Source organism: Ricinus communis, chromosome 10 (assembly GCF_019578655.1).
Source record: "Ricinus communis isolate WT05 ecotype wild-type chromosome 10, ASM1957865v1, whole genome shotgun sequence".
Lineage (NCBI taxonomy): Eukaryota > Viridiplantae > Streptophyta > Magnoliopsida > Malpighiales > Euphorbiaceae > Ricinus > Ricinus communis.
Window position 1 is genome coordinate 10,641,850 of NC_063265.1, and position 20,108 is coordinate 10,661,957.

General features: G+C 34.0%; 2 protein-coding genes across 4 annotated transcripts; both read right to left on the minus strand.

Annotated features, from left to right (window-relative positions):
- Window positions 1–1,504: 1,504 nt before the first annotated feature.
- LOC8258634 (diphthine--ammonia ligase) lies at window positions 1,505–8,311 on the minus strand. The gene is made up of 12 exons (XM_002521940.4): window positions 7,992–8,311; window positions 7,844–7,915; window positions 7,632–7,711; window positions 6,768–6,993; window positions 6,644–6,676; window positions 5,994–6,076; window positions 5,843–5,915; window positions 5,190–5,535; window positions 4,756–5,087; window positions 3,315–3,652; window positions 2,263–2,617; window positions 1,505–2,003 (listed from the first exon to the last, which is right to left on the minus strand). Exons 1-12 carry the CDS (start codon window positions 8,073–8,075, stop codon window positions 1,788–1,790), a joined length of 2,238 nt encoding a protein of 745 aa, XP_002521986.2. The 5' UTR covers window positions 8,076–8,311; the 3' UTR covers window positions 1,505–1,787.
- Window positions 8,312–10,101: 1,790 nt separating this feature from the next.
- LOC8258631 (serine/threonine protein phosphatase 2A regulatory subunit B''beta) lies at window positions 10,102–19,542 on the minus strand. 3 transcript variants are annotated; one of them, XR_001535414.3, is made up of 14 exons: window positions 18,943–19,542; window positions 16,010–16,252; window positions 15,777–15,882; window positions 15,589–15,688; window positions 14,454–14,559; window positions 14,157–14,247; window positions 13,499–13,640; window positions 13,123–13,270; window positions 12,815–12,924; window positions 12,064–12,220; window positions 11,391–11,516; window positions 11,122–11,272; window positions 10,601–10,685; window positions 10,102–10,475 (listed from the first exon to the last, which is right to left on the minus strand). XR_001535414.3 is itself a non-coding variant. In XM_015721077.3 (13 exons), the coding sequence occupies exons 1-12, from the start codon at window positions 19,099–19,101 to the stop codon at window positions 11,132–11,134; spliced, it is 1,629 nt and encodes a 542-aa protein (XP_015576563.1). In that variant the 5' UTR covers window positions 19,102–19,542; the 3' UTR covers window positions 10,102–10,475; window positions 11,122–11,131. The 3 variants fall into 3 exon arrangements, 2 of the variants coding, with proteins under 2 accessions (XP_015576563.1, XP_002521983.1); XM_015721077.3 differs by lacking the exon at window positions 10,601–10,685; XM_002521937.4 differs by lacking the exon at window positions 10,601–10,685 and having other exon boundaries at window positions 10,102–10,546.
- Window positions 19,543–20,108: the final 566 nt, after the last annotated feature.

Genomic DNA, 20,108 nt, shown 5'->3' on the forward strand with positions numbered 1-20,108 from the left:
GCCCATTTGTGCCTCAGTTTCATCCGGGCCCATTTCTCCACAAAAAAAGTTATGTATTTCTTTTGGTACTTTTGTGTATTTTGATAAACTCTTCTGTGGACCATAGCTAAGGCCCACATGGTCTCATTTGCTGGTGAGCTTGTGCTTATACATATTGTCCTCTTTTTGCTTCTCAATAACAATAAACCTATGTGGGGGGTGCTCTCTTTTTGCTCCACCTACACATGCTTTGTTCTTAAAACTGTCATATGGTCCCCTCAACCCCATGTGGCCATGGCTCACAAAAAGTACAGTTCTTGATTCAGCAAAAAGCCCTAACCCTTCTTGGCCATGGAAACCCAAAATTAAAAACAAAAGAAAAAGAAAAAAAAGAAATTAGAAGAGATGCATTAATGGTTGTTTTCCATCACTAAGACACTTGATCTAGTGACCCTCTTCTGGTAAAAAGTGCTTGTATTATAAAAACTTCATGTCGTGCTAACAATTAAACAATTTGTTCCAAAGAAATTGTTTAATTTAGAATCATGTTATGCTAATGAATATATCAAACATTCACTTTTTCCTTTTCTCATCCACTTACTATGGAGAGTTTAATTCAGTTTTTTTTTTCCATAATAGCACTAATCTTATTTTCGTGAGTTTTGCTACATAGCTATCTTTTTTTTGTTTCATTTCTTGTTTACCTGGCGTAACATTTAATATTTTTATAAAATTATTTTTTAATATTTTAAAAATTAAAGGATAATTCAGTAAAAGTATTAGATGGCACGTAGGTGGGCAAAAGTTGAAATAAAAAGAAATGGAATGTTTAGTATTTTTGTGTTTGCATAGGGTAGCTGCGGAGGGTTCAAATGTAATTGAAATCTCTTGCTCTATAAGGTCACAATCAAATTTTGACAAAAGAAACAGAGATGGATTTGAGGTACATTGACAACTGTTAGCATGGATATATTAGTGATGGAAACAAGCCTTGTACGTAAGGTAACAAGTCATGATTGAAGGGAAGAGCCAACGGACGTTCAGTTTGTATCGAGTAAGGTAAATTTGGTAATAATGCAAGAGATGACCCTTTCATGAAGGCACGTAGAGAGAGAGAGAGAGAGACAGACAGAAAGAACATCTAAAGCATTTTCAAGTCAAAACAATAACATAATGTGAAGGATTCCCAACTCTTGGACTCGGCTGAGTTTTGGGCTTAAGCCTTATGCCAAATTTGCTAACAACATTTTTTCTATTTACTTATTCTTTTAATGCAGTGAGAATCCAATCCTGACGCTCGTTCACAGCTCTTACCCTTTGAAGTAGGCTTAAAATAAAATACGAGTAATCATTGGAATATTTATTTACTCATGACTATGAACCTCTCAGTGATGAGAAAGTATTTTATAGTTTGTTTCTGAATTCCAAAAGAAAATGCAAAACCCGAAACTATAAAGCTCAGAGGAATGAATAGGGTACGAAGCTGTTAGCTGTTGCCCATTTACCGTCATAGAAGAAAAAGGAAGAAAAAAGAAACATGTCATCTGCTTCCATAAAAACTGATGCCTAGTGAAGGGACCATTATTATTTGAGTCACAATAGCATGTAACCAGGAAGCAATAGTAACATAGCAAAATGATATGGGTATGAAAAATTGAGACGTTTTGGTGGAGCTGAGCAACTGATAAATCGATGTTGACAAGCCACATATTTGTGTATGCGATAATAGTGACATTGTATTGGTGTATCCTTCATGAGGTCCAAATGACAAATACAATTATTGTACATGATTCATAAGGCAATAGCACTCAGGATTTCTGAGCAAACAATTCGCAGGTGATTACATCATCCATTGATGCAACAGACTTCCCTGCGCCTAAGACTGGAACAATATTGAACGCAGGTTCTTCCCCAGTTTGAATCGTCCTGCCCATTTCAGAAAGTTCTTTGAAAGCACTTGTGAACATGAGTGACACTGTCTCCAGAGTCATGCTAAGGCTTGTCGGGAGGTAGAATCTCAATGTCTAGAAAAGCCAAGATGATAGATCGTTAATATACCAGTTAAGAAATAAATTTGAGAAAGAGGTGACCAAAGAACAGTCTAAGAGCCTTCTGGGGATGTGTATAATCTATCCTGGCGCTTAACACAGTAGTTTTATAGTGCGTGCGTAACATGTAGACAGACCAGTTTCATTAACAGCCAACAGAAACAATTCATCAGAATCTCAGAAAAGCAAGGGAAAAAAAAAATCAACTTTGGAAAATGGGGTCTGAGGAACTAACCATTGTTTCTTCCCAGGAAAAGTCACTTTCCACAACTACTTTATCAAGAAGGTAAATGCAAAATCTTGTAATCCTTTCCATCTGCACCTTAGTGAGAGAATTTTGGTGATCCTCATTCTCATTGGCGCTTTGAGCCTCTGAACAGACTTTTGCAACAATGTCATTTGTAATAGACATAAGTACTGCACATATCTTCCCACTAACAACACATTTCTGAATGCAAGAATCATGCCAAAGCGCCTGCTCAAAACCCCAACAATTAGGCAGCACTGTAGGAGATAGGCTATGCACAGTTGCATTTTCCATGTCTGCATCCTTTGAGACAAAGAGGACAGGCTTTACTTCAACAAATGCTCTGCAATAACCAGTGAGATGATGAATGCATAAAGTAGCCATTTCAAGGGAGGTACCAGCCCCATGAATATATGATATAGCATAATCATTTTCTGGTATGTCTTACCACAATTTCAAGAATATGCATTTCTTGTGACAACTAGCAACATGTAAAAAACAAGTAATAATAAGGGTCTAGGAATTATTATTTTCTAAAATATTTTTCTCACAAAGAAATTTGAAAAATAATATGAATTCAAGGTTGGAGACAGCGTTAAGAATTCGGTAATAATAGCTTTTAAAGTTGCATAAAAGCTGCTTAATAAATTATAAAATATATATCCATAAGGATTAAGTACTAGGATGCCATTAATTATTTTGTCAAGAAGCCATAACTATGCTACTATAAGTGGGACTCCCATTTCAGTCCACTCCTACAATCAGATCTGGAGTAGTATTTTCTACAAGGCTTCATTCAGAACATTAGCTTTTATGTTCTCTCTCAGCCTTTATGTTTGGAGCTAAGTAGAACACATGCATACTGACAATAATAAATTTTCATTTAGTATTGGTTACTTTTCACTGCCAATCCATGCATTGCAGGAAAGGGGATTTCTAACAACCAATTAAAAATAACATGTCCTAGAGAATGCACACAAGGATTGCTGATTACAGATAATTGTACATAAAAACCAGAAACATGCATGCACAAGAATTACCTTTTTGGAAGATCAGGCACAAGAACATATAGGTATATGGGATCAAGGACTTTACGTGTGTTTCCTTCTTGTAGTTCAAGCATTCTCATCTGCTTAATAAAAGAATTTTGCTTCTCCTGAATCTTAAGTCTATCTGACAATGGAATTTGTTTCGAACAGTAAATGGTAAAGAGAACAGCAGAGCTACATATTGAACAGTGAAAGCATTTTGCCACTGCTTCACTATTTTCTAGTGCCTGTTCTAACTCAGCAGCAGGGCCTCCGCTGCATAGAGCCATTGTGGGAGGGTCCAATCCTAACTGTCCAGCCATGTAGAGCATCTCCTTATGCAAGGTCGCCTGAAAGCAAACGATGAAACAAAAAGAAAATGAGTATCAGATCTGTGAGTGCTAAGACAATTAATTTCATAGAGGAAATCCCACTGGCATTGTTAAAGATCCCAAGGAAGTAACAAGTTTAATGGATTGTTTATTTTTTTCCTGAAATGAAGTTTAATGAATTATGTAGCTTACAGCCACCCCGGTGAAAAACTGTTTGGTCTCAATTTCCTCATTGGTTTTTGGTTATTTTGAAACAAAGTATATTAACAAAATATTTATTCTTTGTTATATTATTTCTTAAAAAACAGGTTTCACAACTCAGCAAAACCAAAGTGTTTCTTCTGTTTTTTTCAGCTGATTTTCAGAAATGAATATTTCAAATTTAAGAAATAGAAACTAAAAACAGGTTACAGAAATAATAGCAAAAGGTTTAGGACCATGCAGTCATTTTCTAATCATTAGAACTGGGGGAATTTTTCATGATCCTGAATTTTCAGAACACTTGAGAACAATCTGTCCCTTGGAATCATGATGATCATCCGCATAAGATAAAGGAAAAAGTACAAAAACATATCTTGGTGGCTAGGCGTTTTTACACTGGTTTTTTTCTTGACAAAGAAGTGCCCTCTGTTTCATTTTTCTTGCACTTTAATGCCCTACTACCTAATATCATTATTATTTTTATGATGAAATATTAATGAAATATTAACTTTCAATAATAAAGTTATATTGTAGGTGATTTACTATCCAAACCAACTACCATGATACATCTAAAAAAAATTATAATTTTATTTTAACAATTATTTCAGTATATTATTTTTTTTACCGTGAGTTCAATATAGTTAGTTGCATGCTAAATTACTAAATAAATGATTTTTTTATTGAAAATAAGTATTATATTAATATTAAATCAAAAAAAATCTAAAGACATTAATTTGTAAGGTTGTCAAATGTACGAAAACGTACTATTTTGTCAAGAAGAAAACCAGACTTTAGTGCAAAAGTGTCAAACCACAGGATACCTTTTTGTACTTTTCCCTAAATAAAATTCTGCTGCAAGTTTTTCGTAAACCCGAGGAAAACTTAGTCTAATACAAAATAACTTAAGTAAATTAATATACCTGGCTATATGGGCCAATGCAACTAGGTGCCCATGAGGAAATACTTTGTACATGCAAGACATTTTTGCTTTTGTCGTTTGCCACAAGAACTTCAATGTATGCCTTTCCCAAACCCACTTGCAACAAAGGCAGTTCTATTGTACTGCGGGATGGAACACCAAAGGGGCACTTCTCCTGTGTAATGAACCGAACATACATCTCATTTGCTGTAGTAAACTCATTCATATCAGCAATGTAGAGATGGATATATACGACATGCTCCCAGCCAAAACCATATCTTGCAAGCTGTGATTCCATGTGCTTTAGAACAATCTTTAGATCTTCGTTCAAAGCTGTCAATCAAAAAACAAAGCATCAGAAAGAATGCTGAAGATCGCATGGATGGAGAACATATTCTTCAGGACTGAGCATAAGAAGATGCAACATTCTTTTACCTGTAGAAGTATTGCCTGAATCTTGCAGCCAGCATGATATGGAAAATGTACTATCCTTCTGTGTTTTAGAGATGCAAAGTCTTTCATGTTTAACTTCGGCTATATCAAGGATTTCAGCGCTAGTCAGACAAGTGGTCTCACTTCTTTTCGAGCAGTCTACTTGCACTTCAAACACAGGACCTGTTTTTTCTTGGCAAAAATTGTTGGTTTTGACATTACCACTTGATAAGGCAGCCCTCTCCTTATTTTCCAAGTGAAATTCTAAGGGATGAATGACCCCAACTGGAGCTATAGAATCTGAAGAGTGCAGTACAATTGTAAACTCATCGAGCACAATTCTGGCATTCTAAAAATTAAAATGTTATGAAGATAACAAATATTTGGGAGCGAAATAAACAAATAAGTGCAAACACAAGCAAATTAAATGATAAGAGAAATATCAAACCATCTTACATAATAATTGCAAGAGAAACATCTCACTTAGCAAATCAGGGATCATTTGGCAAGAATGAGATGCAGACAGAAAAAGGAACTGAATTTACTTAATCATAAAATACCATCCATAACAAGATAGACAGGCAAAAGGGGCTTGTTGAACAAGCTCAAGTACGATCAAATTTAACACTGTAAAAGGAGTCACATGGCAAACTTACGACAAAGAGAGGGCAGTCAAGGGTCAATGTTTCATATTCCCCTCCTTCACCACATACATTAATGCCATACAACCTGTTGAAAGGTTAAGTGAATCATAAGTATGCTATTATGCTTCAAGAATAAAACAACAAAGAGAAGGAAAAAGCATACTCTTTCAGCTTGTGCAGATGTGGTTTCAAGAAAGCTATTTCTTTGCCTAAGTGCTTTGCCGGGTCCAACCCCATCGCTGCAACCTATTGCATTAAAAGAGCACTCATCTTCATATTGAATCCACAAGCTTTTTATACAGCTTCAGAGGACATTTCATTTCACATGCACTGAGACTATCATGTATAGTAATTTGTTGTCGTGATGATTCAAGAGCCTTGATGATATTCATGCAATTAAATTTTAAGGGAAATGATATGCACATAAAACTGGGTTGTTTTTGGAATCATATGAAAGAGTAGATCAATACCTTTGCAAGCACCGCAACTTTTACAGTAAAGTGGAATTTAGTCATTTATCTACTTAAACGATTTATAAATGTAAAACAAATAGGCTGTTTCATGTTGGTATTCAAGAGTGAATCAGGAACTATCACAACATGCAACACTGAGATCGAAAACATTCAGCAAATAATATCTAAACACCTAGTTTAAAACGAAAGTAGCAAATAAATGTTTATTCAACATTCTATGTAAATGAAAGAAAATTACAAAGATAACACTTTAACATGATAAGCATATAGGTCGCAGTTGCTTTTTTTATTTTTTATTTTATTAAGAATTAAAAACAAAAATTACCAAAAAAATCAGTACCTTTACAGTGATAGCCACAATGCCGTTTGTTATCTGTTGGACCAAAAACAAAATTAACCCACAAGAAAATAGGAACACAATCTTTAAATCTGATTAGCAATTATGTTGACTAAATACAATTTACCATTTCTTGAAGGAGCATCGACTGATCTTGTTTCCATAAATATGCTAGAGAAACAAGCCCTAATCTTGAACAAACACTTTCTACTCGTAACCTTTGATAGTCAGATGCAATAGCACCAGATGATACTGCTGTCACAGAAGGTATTTGTGTTTTAACTTCATTTAACAAAATAAACATATCTTCAACTTCATCACCTGGAGTTGTCCTGTAGTTAAGCTTTTGATCCCTGTATAATGCAACAAATAGAATTAAAAACTCTAACTTGGAAATAATTAGATTCACCTAATTGTAAAATGGAGAATCATTTTCCCCACGAAACTTTAATTTCCAAGGAATATACAAAAATTTCTTCGTATAGGCCTATCAATCATGTGCAGGCATTCATCTTAACTGAGTTCCTGGCAAATCATGTCATTTCTGATGATTTCATTTCTTTCAATCTAGTTTTTTCAAGTTGAAAAAATTAAATTCTAGCAACTAAATTTTTTCCAAACATAAGAATTGTGGCTGAGCTAGGATGGGCTCAATAGATGGCCTATGTTTCCAGAGGCACATGTAAAGGCATGATGAGTTCCATAAACCTGACCAAGTAGAATCCAATTGAATTGAATTATTGCACATTTAGACTTTCCAAACCATATAATAAATTTTAATTTGAGAATTGTTGGTCAATACAATATAACTATATGAACTTCAGCCCACAATTAATGTGAATTTTCCAAATAAATAATTAGATTAAAACATGTATTTCATTGTGCTCTGAAAGATATTAAAATGAATGTCCATACACTCTTAACATTTCAGTCATTAACAGAAAAAAAAAAAAAACAAAGCAATTGCTATTACAAATAACAGGTCGCATACCTTGTGGATCCTTGTATTCGCCTTCTGAACAATGGAACTCCCATGCACTCCGCATAGCTAACAATTATCTGGTGCCCAACCTATCAAAAACAAATAACATTAAGAACAATCCATGTGTCTCAAACTCAAGTAGCATCACTGTTCTTCACATATTAAATACATAAAATTAAATTGATAGATTGTTATGCATGTAAATATAAGAAAAGACTTACAGTTTGATACATGTAGCTATCTAACTCATCCACCGAGTCATCAACAGGTAATAAATTTGCCAATGCGACAATCTATCATACAATGATCGGATGATTATTAGTTTTTATTTTCTTTTTTCTCGAGAAACAGAAAAAACGCGAAACGAACCTCGTGACCGTATTGGATGCATTTCATCATTGCATAACAACTGTCCTTGCCGCCGCTTACCAGCGCCACTACCTTCATTTTCATTTTTTCCTTTCCCTAAACTGCTAATCGTTACCGGCGAGGCAATAAATATACAAGGGGAGTAAGAGGTTAGGGTTTTAGCTTTGAAAGCTCAATTGAAGCCGATGGAAACTAGCTGTTACTTCGACTACAGTCTGTCTTCAAAGATTAAAAAAATAAAAAAAATAAAATCCTTTTCTTCCTGATTCCTTTTGTTGTTTTGGTTACTTTCTGCTTTGCTTTTATTTATGCGTCATCCTTCGGTGCCCCCACTGCAAAATTTCGAATAAAATTCTGACAATTACATTATTTAGTTAAATTGATTATTTCAAATATCAACAATTTAATTACATTAATATAAGTAACTAAGAATCTAAATTATTTTAAAAAAACTTAAATAAATTTTTTAAAAAAGCCATAAAATTACTATTTTATTTTAATTTAATTTAATTTTTTCTTCATTAAAGTACAATCAACTATAGCCTTGTAACTATCCCTTAATGCTCATGTAAAAGCTACTCATTAATAAAATTTCATTAACATGGATACAGAGAGATCCAAACAAATCTTTACAACAGAGATGATAAGATTTACTAACATTAGTAGATAGTATAAAATCTACCGCATAATCACCAGTGTTTGACTTGAGTCCACCATTATTCACACCATCATCATTGATTCTTTCTCTTACTACGAGTTTTACTGATTATTATTGAAGACAATATCCTTAATAATATTGACTCTTCATAATTCTGTTCAGGAAACATGTAGCATTTATTTATATTTTTATTTATTTAAAATAGAACAGGGGCAGATCTCTAATTTCTTGAAATATTTTAAAATTCACTTGAGCGTATAATTCTAGATCAACACCAATAAAAAGTCTTACATAAAGTTTGAGTACGAAAAGAAATAGAATGAACAGAGCCTGTTCAATGGACCCCCTTGGACTGCTACGAAAATACCATTGGATATCAAAGTAGTACAGTCTAATTAAAAAGATTTACCCAATTGAGCACGTCTATCAATTCCTTTTTTCCCCTAGTAGCGGGATTCCTATAACTGACTCTGCTTAGTTTGGTGCTATAGAACTCAATGGTTAGATCTACTCAGTCCACGGTATACTTTAACTCAGCTATTCAAAATTTAATTGATATATTACCGAATATCGAGATTATCTTTCACAAAACAAATAAGTATAATAGATCCAATTTTTTTTTCCCATCAACTTCATATGATAACTATTTTACATATCTAATTGATTTTACACACCTACATGTAAATTTTAGAATTTAAAAAATTAAATTAAATTAAATTTTAATAAAATTACACACTATTTTCATAATTATTTTAAAATATAATAATTTATTTTATCTATAACATTTTTTCATATACATTTAAATATTAATAATTCTCATACACTTACTTACAATTTTTATAATGTTAAAACACTTAACTACCATACAACAATTTTTAAATTAGTCCTTTTCAACCGACCAATTTTACTTTCTGTATTTTATATAACTGACAAAAATTAATGAAGATTAAAAATAATTCTGTTTAAAAAAAGGTGAAGTGATAAAAGTAATTCAATTTCTTTTTCTGGAATTTTAAAAAATTTCAAATTTCTTTCCATATTCTTTTTGCAAGCCAGTGAATTTGATCAATGACCAAAAACTTGTAAGATTGATTTAAAAAGAAAATAAAGGCTGAACTGCCCTCAAAACCCATATTTACAGACATGGCAGGAATTTCGGATGGACCATCCCACCCCCTCATAACCCAAACATTACGGAGCACGAAAGAGAACATGGAAAGTGAATTGATTGGAAGAAAAGGCTTATGCCTTGCAGATTTCAGTAGGCAAAAGTATCAACAGCTTAGCGTTTCTGCCAGAACACTTCCCAACTCCACCATGGATTCGCTAACAGGCAACTCTTGATATGAAAATTTTGAAGATTTTCCACAAACAACATGCTACCATTTGTGTACATCATGTGGGGATGATATGTGAGACAGGGAACCCTAAGAAAATCGTGTAATAGACATATGACAATCCAAAAAAAAGGAAAAATTGATAAAAAAGCCTAACCACCACTCGAGATGTTACAGTACAGACAACAGGAATCAAAGGAACCAACTGCTAAATTAAAAAGGAAAAAGACCTTGACATAAGATTATATCTTACAAATTGATAAATAAAAAATGTTCTGAGCTACTTCAACCTGGACAATCAAAATCTCACCTCTGGGCAACTGCCCCTCCTTTCCAGGAACTTTAGCATCCTTAACAAGGGACTTCCATGGTAATATTCCTTGTTGCATGTCGCAAGCTTTAGTAATTCCTCTGCTGGCAATTGGAAAAGGATTCATTCCATCCCACCAGGCTTAAACTCTCCCTTGTACAGTTCAGAGCTGCCACATCCTGTCGAAAGAATAATCCTTTTGAGTTTACTGTTCTTCAGGCCTCTATAGATGAAGAATTCAGACAAGCACCTTCAGGAAAAAGCAAACCAATAAATGAAGTAGAAATTTAAAGGAAAACTGGACCTAAGATATGATGGAGGCATGTGCAGCACCGCACTAGACAAGATAAGAAGATTTCAGAAAGCAAGCAAAGTGGTCACATCTAAGCCTGAAAACACATTCGAGATAAAGCATAACGCCAACAAAAAATGTTAACAGAAGGGTTTGAGAGCACTATCACAAGATATATGGTTTAATTCAAAACCAAGCAGCATAAGCTCTAAAGAACACGGCACCAGTGAAGGCTGACCTGACCAACTGTGGGCTCTGAAAACACTTATCTATTTCCACAATAACGAAAACAATTAAATAATAGTCATATAACCAATCCATTCTGGATTTAGTCACTGATTTCTTTCACTCACCAACTTAGATAGCAGCAACTCTTTTCTAGGAGATGGAACAACACATTATCTACAGGGCAGTACAAACCGGAACTTGAATGCTCAAATTCCACATAGTCAAAAACATGTGGGCCAGAGAGAACAATCAAATTTTATGCCGCCAATAAATTAATATGACTGCATAGATCAAAGTGGTTTTACCTGTTTAACTTCAAAATGGGGCCTCAAGTGATTCATCCCAGACTTCTGCACTTCCATTAGATGCATCTTCAACATCTTCCTCCATTGAAAGCCTAATGTATTCTCTATGCGCAAAGCGATCCCACTCTGTCAATGTTGGATTCTCACGCTCCTGTTTGTAACAACGTCACCAAGACTATCACCAGCAGTCTCCAATAACTGAACTCCTATAATAGTTTCTTACGTTCAAAGTTTGAGCAATATATATATATCAAATATGCAGCAATTACCTGACGAATCAGAAATGGATCACGAGTTTCAAAGGCCATAAACTTATTGAGGTTGAAAAGGATATTGAAAACACTTCCTGAAAGTTTACAGCCTTTGAGGTCACGTAATGTGACATAGCTCTCATTCTGCATGTAAAAATACTTTTATGGGTCAAACCAGATTATCCACAAAGTGGTGCATTTAAAGCAACAATGAAGATAATTGGCTCCTAATGACTAACCGAGTGCAGCACATGATATCTGTTAGGGATTCAAGGAACAGTTAGCAATTTTTTTTTTTTTCATGGGAGACAAAATGAGCAAGAGCTACACAACAAGGGGTAGTTATCCCTTTACAATCACCATATAAGTGATAAGATGCCTACTGCGGAAGAGAGGACTTGGACCCAAGACCTTTCCTCCTAAAAGCAAAGTGCTTTTGCTACTTGAGCTGTGTCTCAAATGTAAGGAACAGTTAGCACTGGAGTTGAAAGCCTTGAAACTACAGTGGATACTTTAGAATTAATGCCACAGATTACAAGAAGCCTCACTTCTGTACAAGGCATACTGGCAGCAAATGTCAACCAGATTCGAAATTACCATAGTAAAATTTTTTGTTCAACAGGTTCCGCATCGGAAATACATCAAAGAAAGTTAAACTACCCATCAAGTTACAGATGAGCAACGGACAAACCTCTGGTCCAATCATGTCAATTATTTGGCATAAAATATCTTCAAAAAGCACCGGTTCTTGAGCCATGCATTCCATGCGATGCAACTGCTCTTCATAAAAGAACTGCATTTCATTCCTTGTCAAAACTCCATTTCCATCCAAATCTATGCACTTGAACCTAAAATAAGATAATTAGAAAACTATTCAACGGCTAGCACAATATTGCCTTTACCATTTGGGAAATACAAAGAGTTACACACAAAATATGGTACAAAAGTTAAATTCCACAATAAACAATGTATGCTACCTGTATGAAACATTATCATAACATAACAAGAAGAGTAGAGCTTTCAAACTGCCTTTAGCTATAACAAACTGGAACAATGACGGAAACTTGGTAATATGCCCAACCCTCGCTCATCCCATTAATCATATCTTAGATAATAGCATTTTTTTGTTTCCACAAAGACTCCCCCAGATGCATAATTGTTACTTTACTCTATTTTTATTATGATTATTGTATACACTTTTGTGATGGACTAAAACTCGTATACCTAGCAGGCTAGCACAATTTTGGACAACACAAATATGCTTCATTTTGTCCTGAATCATAGATTTATGACCATACCATAACACCTCATCACTGACCTATGAATAAAAGAGATCAAGTTTAAGGTATTCCCAACTTAGCAGATAAAACAAACCTGCTGTTACTGGTACATAAATTTCCTATGATACCCTTAATTCTACAGCACAAGATGTAAGAACATACCAATACTCGAGACTAGGCTCAGATGACTTATCCTCCTCTGACAGTATGAAGTATACAAAATCCTCATATCCCATCTTCCCTTCAACCTTACTAGTAAACTTTCTTGGGACCTGGAATAACATTATTTATAATTATATCCTTCAGTAATGATGATATGTAAGACTAGATACATAATGAGGAAAGACGAGAGGATGACTGAAATATGCATAGTTGAAGAGATACGCATTGTTGAAGAATCAAAATTTTCTTTCTGCAGATCGCAGGTGACTGAGGTTAAATTACAAAAGCATTATCTGACTGACACAAACCTGGGAGAATATTCTATCAACAATCCGGTAGGTAAGTGCATGGTTGCCATATCTGATCAGGTTTTCTTTGTCGATCAGAAAATCATGATCTGTGTCGAGTTCCCAAAACTTGCAGTATATCACATAAAAGTGTTCATAAGAGAAGTATCTGTGCAAAAGACGAAATAAAAAAATTATGATCACATAGAATTTAATACCATATAGCATGTTTCTCAGCATTAATCTTACAATGGTACTTCAAATTATATGAATACTGCAATATATCCTATTTTACAAGCTCAGCTAAAAATGGTTTCCTACATCGCAACTCAACCTAACCTCATTCTAGTTGAGTTCATTAAAGAAAAAATATACAAATTTTTGACAGGTTACCAACCTCAAGACTTTATTTATGTCCTCTTCTTCATCTGCATGCTGCATTGCATCAATTAAGTTTCCACGTTTCAGCTCTCTGAGGGAAAGATGACCATTCCCATATCTATTTATATAGTAAAATATTCTGTATATTACAGTTTCAGCTGGCAAACCATAGAGAGGAAAAATCTTAAGTTAATAGAGTGCATCATATAAAAAATAAATAATTCCTAAAAAAGCAAAATCCACGTTGGAAACAATTAAAATCAAAAAGCTTCCTTGAAATTCTTGGTGTAATACATGGGCTTCTTTGAGAATAAATCATAAACTTGCCTTCTTAAATGGGGCCATCCATAAAGAGGCAGCTTGCGAAATTTCATGCTAGAAACTAACAAGCATTGCTTGAAATCAAAAAAGGATCCACGTGCTTGATTTTTTTTTTCCTTTCCTGGTTTCATGCAATATCCATGGAATAACCAAAAGCACCATAACCAGATTAAAAACATTCCCAGTAGCAAGTTTAGGTGCCTTATCAAGGTGTTTTCCCCCACACTGAACCATTAGCACCTCATATACTTGGATAACATGTATTTGTTTCTGTAATCACTACTAGTTATAATTGTCATAATACTCGGTTGAAGCAGAGAACAATAAAAGCTGCTAGAACTCAGAGTACAAACCATATCTTTCTTGAAACTCGGGCGTGCTCTGTAAGAACTCTAATCCTGGATGAGTTGCCAATAATTCTCGAAGCACAGGTTTGAAGTCCTCCTATTATCAATTGCAAAACATTCTAAATATCAGCTGAACATTATGGCGACGATGACATCCAAAACTATAGCATAACATCCTATATATGAACTAAATATTAAGATGATAATGACATCCAAAACTGGCAGTAATTCTAAAATATAACAAAAACAAAATGGGATGATTTGTTCACATGCATAAACTTACAGAAAAGGAAAATGATCTACCTGAGTGAGGTATCTGAGATCTGGTTGCTTAAGAATTTTATATATTTGGGTCGCCATATCCATTGTCAGCATGTTGCCATTTATCCAGTAATTAACAAAGGCATCTCTACAAGCAAGTTAGGTGCAGCCAGCATTCAGTAAAAAGAAAGATTAAAAATAAATTGTTCTTGAAGTCAATCACTTTGTATGAGTCAATGGTCAACCTATGAAGTTCATTTTATTTCTTTTATGTGATTGGGAAGTAGCCATGAATCTTACAAAGGGAAATTATACATACAGACAGACAAACACAATCCTATAATGAATCTTGAATTTAAACCAGAATTCAAGTTATTTAAGCTGACAACAGGCAACAACCTAATTCACTCGCATGCTATAAAACCTGACAAGAAAGTATACTTGCCATTAGTTTAAGTAATCATCAAAGAAGCTCGGGCAAGCAGTTCCTGTCAAATTTGGCTTGACTAGCTCATCCATAAGCTCATAACCACAGTTTAAAGTCTTCAAAGCTCTCATTATTAACCACTCATAGCTACAAACCAACCAGCATGATAAAGCTGAATAGCAATAATGTCGGTCATTGGGTCTGAAATTTTTCCCTTCCTCAGCACTAATTTTCCAACTGGAGAACTAAAAACTACCGTGTATAACTACACCCATGCCGACCAGTTAAATCTCTGCTAAGTTAACTCCATAAGTTCAGCAAATGTAAGGGCAAGACCATAGTCTGCCCAAACAAGGGCCCTAGTTATATTCTAGGATAAGGTTATCATAATAAGCCCCCTACCACATGAAAAGTATGTTACTAAAAAGATTCCCCAAGTCATTTAAAATGGTGACAAGTTTTGCCAATATCAGTCAAGGCCTCAATGTCCAGAACATACAAACCAGACCACCCTTAGAAGATGTGATCACATATGTCAATAAAGTTCTAATACTAAAAGGAGATTTATGAAAAACTTTAAATTCCCAGAGCAGAAATGCAAGTTTAGGTGTTGCAAAATAAATTAATTCTAGTAAAATGGTGAGTAAAACAGGAAAGAGGTCTCAAGATCAGGAGATCAAATAAACTGCAGTTAAAATAACAAATTATTCCTCTCCAGAAAACTTTCATTTCAATATTAGAAGCACATACCTCGTGACAATACCAGTGCCATTAACATCAATCCTTCTAAAAAGAGTCGTGGAGAAGAATGAGGGAAGCTTGCATATTTCCTTAGTAACAGATTTGAATTCTGAACATGCAAAAAAGAAAAGAAAAAACAAATAAAAAGTACAGCTCCAGGAACTTAACAGGAAGACAAGTTCCATGTATATCCTCACCATGTATCTGCAGTCCATCAGAACGTCCGTAGAAAAAGTGATTGATTCGAAACAAACACTGTTCTTTTAGTTCATTTGGAGGTGGACGACCATTTTGAAAGTAAAACTGCAAGCATTTGCAAGTATTTATATAGTGTAGATTAGCTAAACTCAGTACAGGAAACAAGATTAAAAAGGAAAAATCAGCACAATGATAGTACTTAACAGGAAAGGAAAAAAGGTTTTTAACAAACCTGAGGTATCAACTCCTTCACTGGCTCACTAATTAATTTTAAAGGAGAACCTAAATTAGAAAGGCCAGTCCTCTGTTTTGTTATACGAGGGGAACCAGCTGAACTCCTGGGAGAAAGTGGAGGAGTACTTCCTCCAGGAAACATGGACGGTAAAGAACTGCTTGTGGTAGAAGTTGCACTAGAAGAGCTTCCAGTGACATTCAAGGGAGCACCTGTCTTCGCATCATTAAGCAATGATGTCACCTAGACAAAAGGAGTGGAAAATGAGATATAACAAATATATAATCTATGCTCAAAGTTGCTGCCAGTAAAAGCTCCACAGAAAATCAGATAAATAAGAAATGAGACAATATAAAAGCATTTCCCGTCAGAAATATGTGACCTCAGCAGTTGAAGCAGAGGTTTCATACTTCCAACAATAGTACCACAATAAGCTCTCAATTATTTTTTGTAAAATTATTTTTTGAATATAGATTCTCCCTTCAGAAAAAGAGAGACTTGGAAGGTTGAAGCAGGGATTTAAAACTTCCAGCATTAGTATCAGAATGAGCTCTGAATTTTGTTTACTAATTTTTTTTTTTTCCCTTAATTTCTCAAAAAAGAAAGAGATAGGCGAGCACAGAGTCCCACCACACAAGCCTAAATGCGATAACCTCCAAAATTGACAAATTCACAAAAGACATTGTGAAACACACTTTCGGTCCCCTAATAAAGAAGAGTATAATGGTCAAACCAGAAGTATCCCTTTTAATAGTCATATACATTTTAGTTAAGTAAACAACAAATAAGGGATGAAAAGGGCCTGAAAACAAACTGTCATCTCCCTCCTCAAAGTGCCAACAATACTTCTACTAGACTTTGCTTCATAACTCTTATTAATGCATAGATTTGACAGGAAAACCACATTTCAAAGAAATTCACATTAGGCAATTAACTTTAAGCGTAGATGAGCATTAATCCTCGGGTTCAAAATTTAAAAGAGAAAATTAGATCTTTTTCTCCTTATATTTTAGTTAATGGAACCTTTTTATCCATATATCAATACAGGTAAGAATAAAATTGAAGACAATAAGACTAGCATGAAATAATACTAAATTGATGCATTTACAGTTTTACACATAATATCAGATGATAAATGAAGTGTGGCCTGGGTAGATGGGTAGAACTGCTTGTTAGATTAAAAAAGAAATAGAAGGAAATCGTAACTTAACCCATATCACTACATTTAAAATCACTTGAAAGCAAGACATGGGACAAGGTAAGTGTGTGGAATTGTTACCAACATGTTCAACTGGTATCAGGAAAGGTAAATAAATGTAGAAGCAGTTATGATAATTCCGAAGAGTCCCTTCACCCTTATATGTTCTCCATTTGTTCCAAATGCAATTGTTGTTATTTCTCTTAATTTCCAGTTGTTATTGTTGCCCTGATTTAAATTATTGTTGACAGATAAGTTGCTCTAAAACCATCTTCCAAACTCTTAGTCACCTATAATCAATTTAACAAAAATTAAGATAATGAAGTCATCATGCAGAAATTGAGGAGCATTCCACATCATCAGCCTCTAAAGTGCCATCAACTCCAAACTATTAAAGAAATAACAAGAAGAAAATCAAGAGGAGGATGAACTCAAACGAGAAGAGTGCATTCCTATGATAATGTATCAGCAAAGCCAATATATTAGACCCTAGCAACCCGTGTCACAACCCCATCGTTTTGACCAGATCATCAACACCAACAATAGTGTTCTGATGAATCCTTTATTTCAGGACCAAAAGCATCCAACTCAAACGAGAAGAGTGCATTCCTATGATATGTATCAGCAAAGCCAATATATTAGACCCTAGCAACCTGTGTCACAACCCCATCATTTTGACCAGATCATCAACACCAACAATAGTGTTCTGATGAATCCTTTATTTCAGGACCAAAAGCATCCTATTTGAATTCATTATGACTGCATAAAGATAAGACTACTATATCTCCAAATTCAAATTTCACGATAAACATAGATGAGAATTGGATGAGGTTGGAGAAGTTGCATGAACCATATTTAGAAACTTGAATTTTTTTCCCCTCAGACTTGCTTCACTCCCAATACATTGAAAATATGAACTTCAGCAAATGCACCAGTTTAATTCTAGAGAGAATAACAGCCTCATCAATATAAATTAGAATTACATAGTACAATGAATTTTATGCTCCACCTGCAAACCTTAATATCCCATATCAAAAACCACCTTTTATCAAGTCCTTTATACGATCCCTATCCATTCACAACATATCCTTATTTATTCAATTCTTTTATAATCAATCGACATCATGAACTAACCTCATTAACAAACAATTCAAAAAGATAAATTAAAAACAGTATATGACATTGCTAATCCTGTAAAAAAGATATATGGAACAGCCTAAATTCCTTTCATAATTTTGAACACTCAACAAAAAAAGCTTAGTTCTAATGTCTTGAGTACAATATTTAAGATTTAGTTAAATATATTAAAAACTTAATTTAATTTGTTTAATTAATATCAACTAATTGCAACACAATGAATCATGATTTAATTAGGATGATATGTAATGTAGATGACTGATACTGGCAATTTCAGAGTACTTTTCATGCTCTAAATTTCACAAGAAAGTAGAAGAAAAGAATCGAAAGTTGCAAATTAAAAAGAAAAAGAAAAGGTAAAAATTATTTTATTATTATCATTAATTTATATTTTAAACTTTATAATTTAATTGCTATAAATGATACAGATGCTCCTTAAAATTCTACAAGATTTATGTATTATTTTACGTTAGTACTGAATGATATCTCTATTTAAATATTACTATAAAAAACAATCATATATTCACCAGTTAAAACAAAACAAGATAAAACAAATCCAAATATCAAAATATCCAGATTATGAAACAGAACTAGTTACCAGACGGTTAGCGTCAGGAAGAGAAAGCCACTGCTCGAATAGCTTCTGAGCAAAGTCAGGATACGATTTGAAAGCCAAAGGAGCAACTTCCGGCAGCTGTAACATCTCCGCATCTAACATCGCCACATCGCTTACAACAACAGGACTTGTATCCATCATTTATATCCAATCGAGTCGATCCAAACATAAATAGATCCTTACAACAACCCTAGATTTCACCGAAACGTTTTCTAAAATTTTTTAATTTTTTTTAAACGTAGAATTAATAGTAATTTAACATATGTAATTAAAAGAAAAGGAAAAAGAAAAAAAAAAAAAAGAAGAAACAGATCCACGAAGTCAGATTTAAGCTCCAACAGAGGAAGTAAACCTAGATCTTTACGAAATGAAGCAATTCTGTTTATCCTTCTGTGTTTTTACTTTTTGGATAAGAGGAGGTGATTGGAAGGAGAGAACATGAAGGAAGATTTAAAAGTGATTTGATTGATGATGGATGCGATTCAATGGGAGGATTATTATTAGCTATGGAAATGGCAGAGATTTGAGTAAAGGAAAGAGAGAGAGAGTGAGGGTGTTTGTGTAAAATAACAACCTGCAAAATGGTTGATTTTTTTTTTCTTTTACATAAAAAGAGAGAGAGGGAAAGAAGGGACGCGTGTCACATATTGGTCACGTGCTTCAACGTGTGATATGGGAACATTTAGCCTAAAACTTATTAGAGTCAACTTTCTTGAATTTCTTTTGTGTTTTCAAACAATTTGGCAAACTAATTTGATTATCAGCGTCACAACCATCGTCATAAATAACGGTAATGCTGTTCAAAGGATGTGAGAAATGGAGTCTTGGATTAGACCTGTCATCCATCAAAGACTTGATACTCTTTAATTAATTATTGTGAAATACTATTAATTAAAGATCAAAGAGAAGAAGCCACATTTATATTTGTATAGTTTCAAAGTCTGAACTTAATTAATGTTTTTTTTTTTTTTTGGGTTTTATAAGAAGAAAAAAACAAAAAGTAAAATGAGAAACCCATTTCGTTTTTATATAATACTATTTGACTATAAAACGCAATGGAGAGTGTAACACATGACTGAAAGCTGTTAGTTTTGGTACGATCAAATGTCAATAATGACTTCTTTTTTTTTATCTTCCTTTGCAATGCA

Coding starts and splice junctions, on each gene's coding strand:
- LOC8258634 (XM_002521940.4), bottom strand. CDS start 8,075: ATGAAAATGAAGGTAGTGGCGCTGGTAAGCGGCGGCAAGGACAGTTGT. Junction 7,712..7,843: donor ATAGCTACATGTATCAAACT/GTAAGTCTTTTC, acceptor TGTTTTTGATAG/GTTGGGCACCAGATAATTGT. Junction 6,077..6,643: donor TTGTGGCTATCACTGTAAAG/GTACTGATTTTT, acceptor TTAATGCAATAG/GTTGCAGCGATGGGGTTGGA.
- LOC8258631 (XM_015721077.3), bottom strand. CDS start 19,101: ATGATGGATACAAGTCCTGTTGTTGTAAGCGATGTGGCGATGTTAGAT. Junction 14,248..14,453: donor ATCTCAGATACCTCACTCAG/GTAGATCATTTT, acceptor AATTGATAATAG/GAGGACTTCAAACCTGTGCT. Junction 13,271..13,498: donor GACATAAATAAAGTCTTGAG/GTTGGTAACCTG, acceptor TCTTTTGCACAG/ATACTTCTCTTATGAACACT.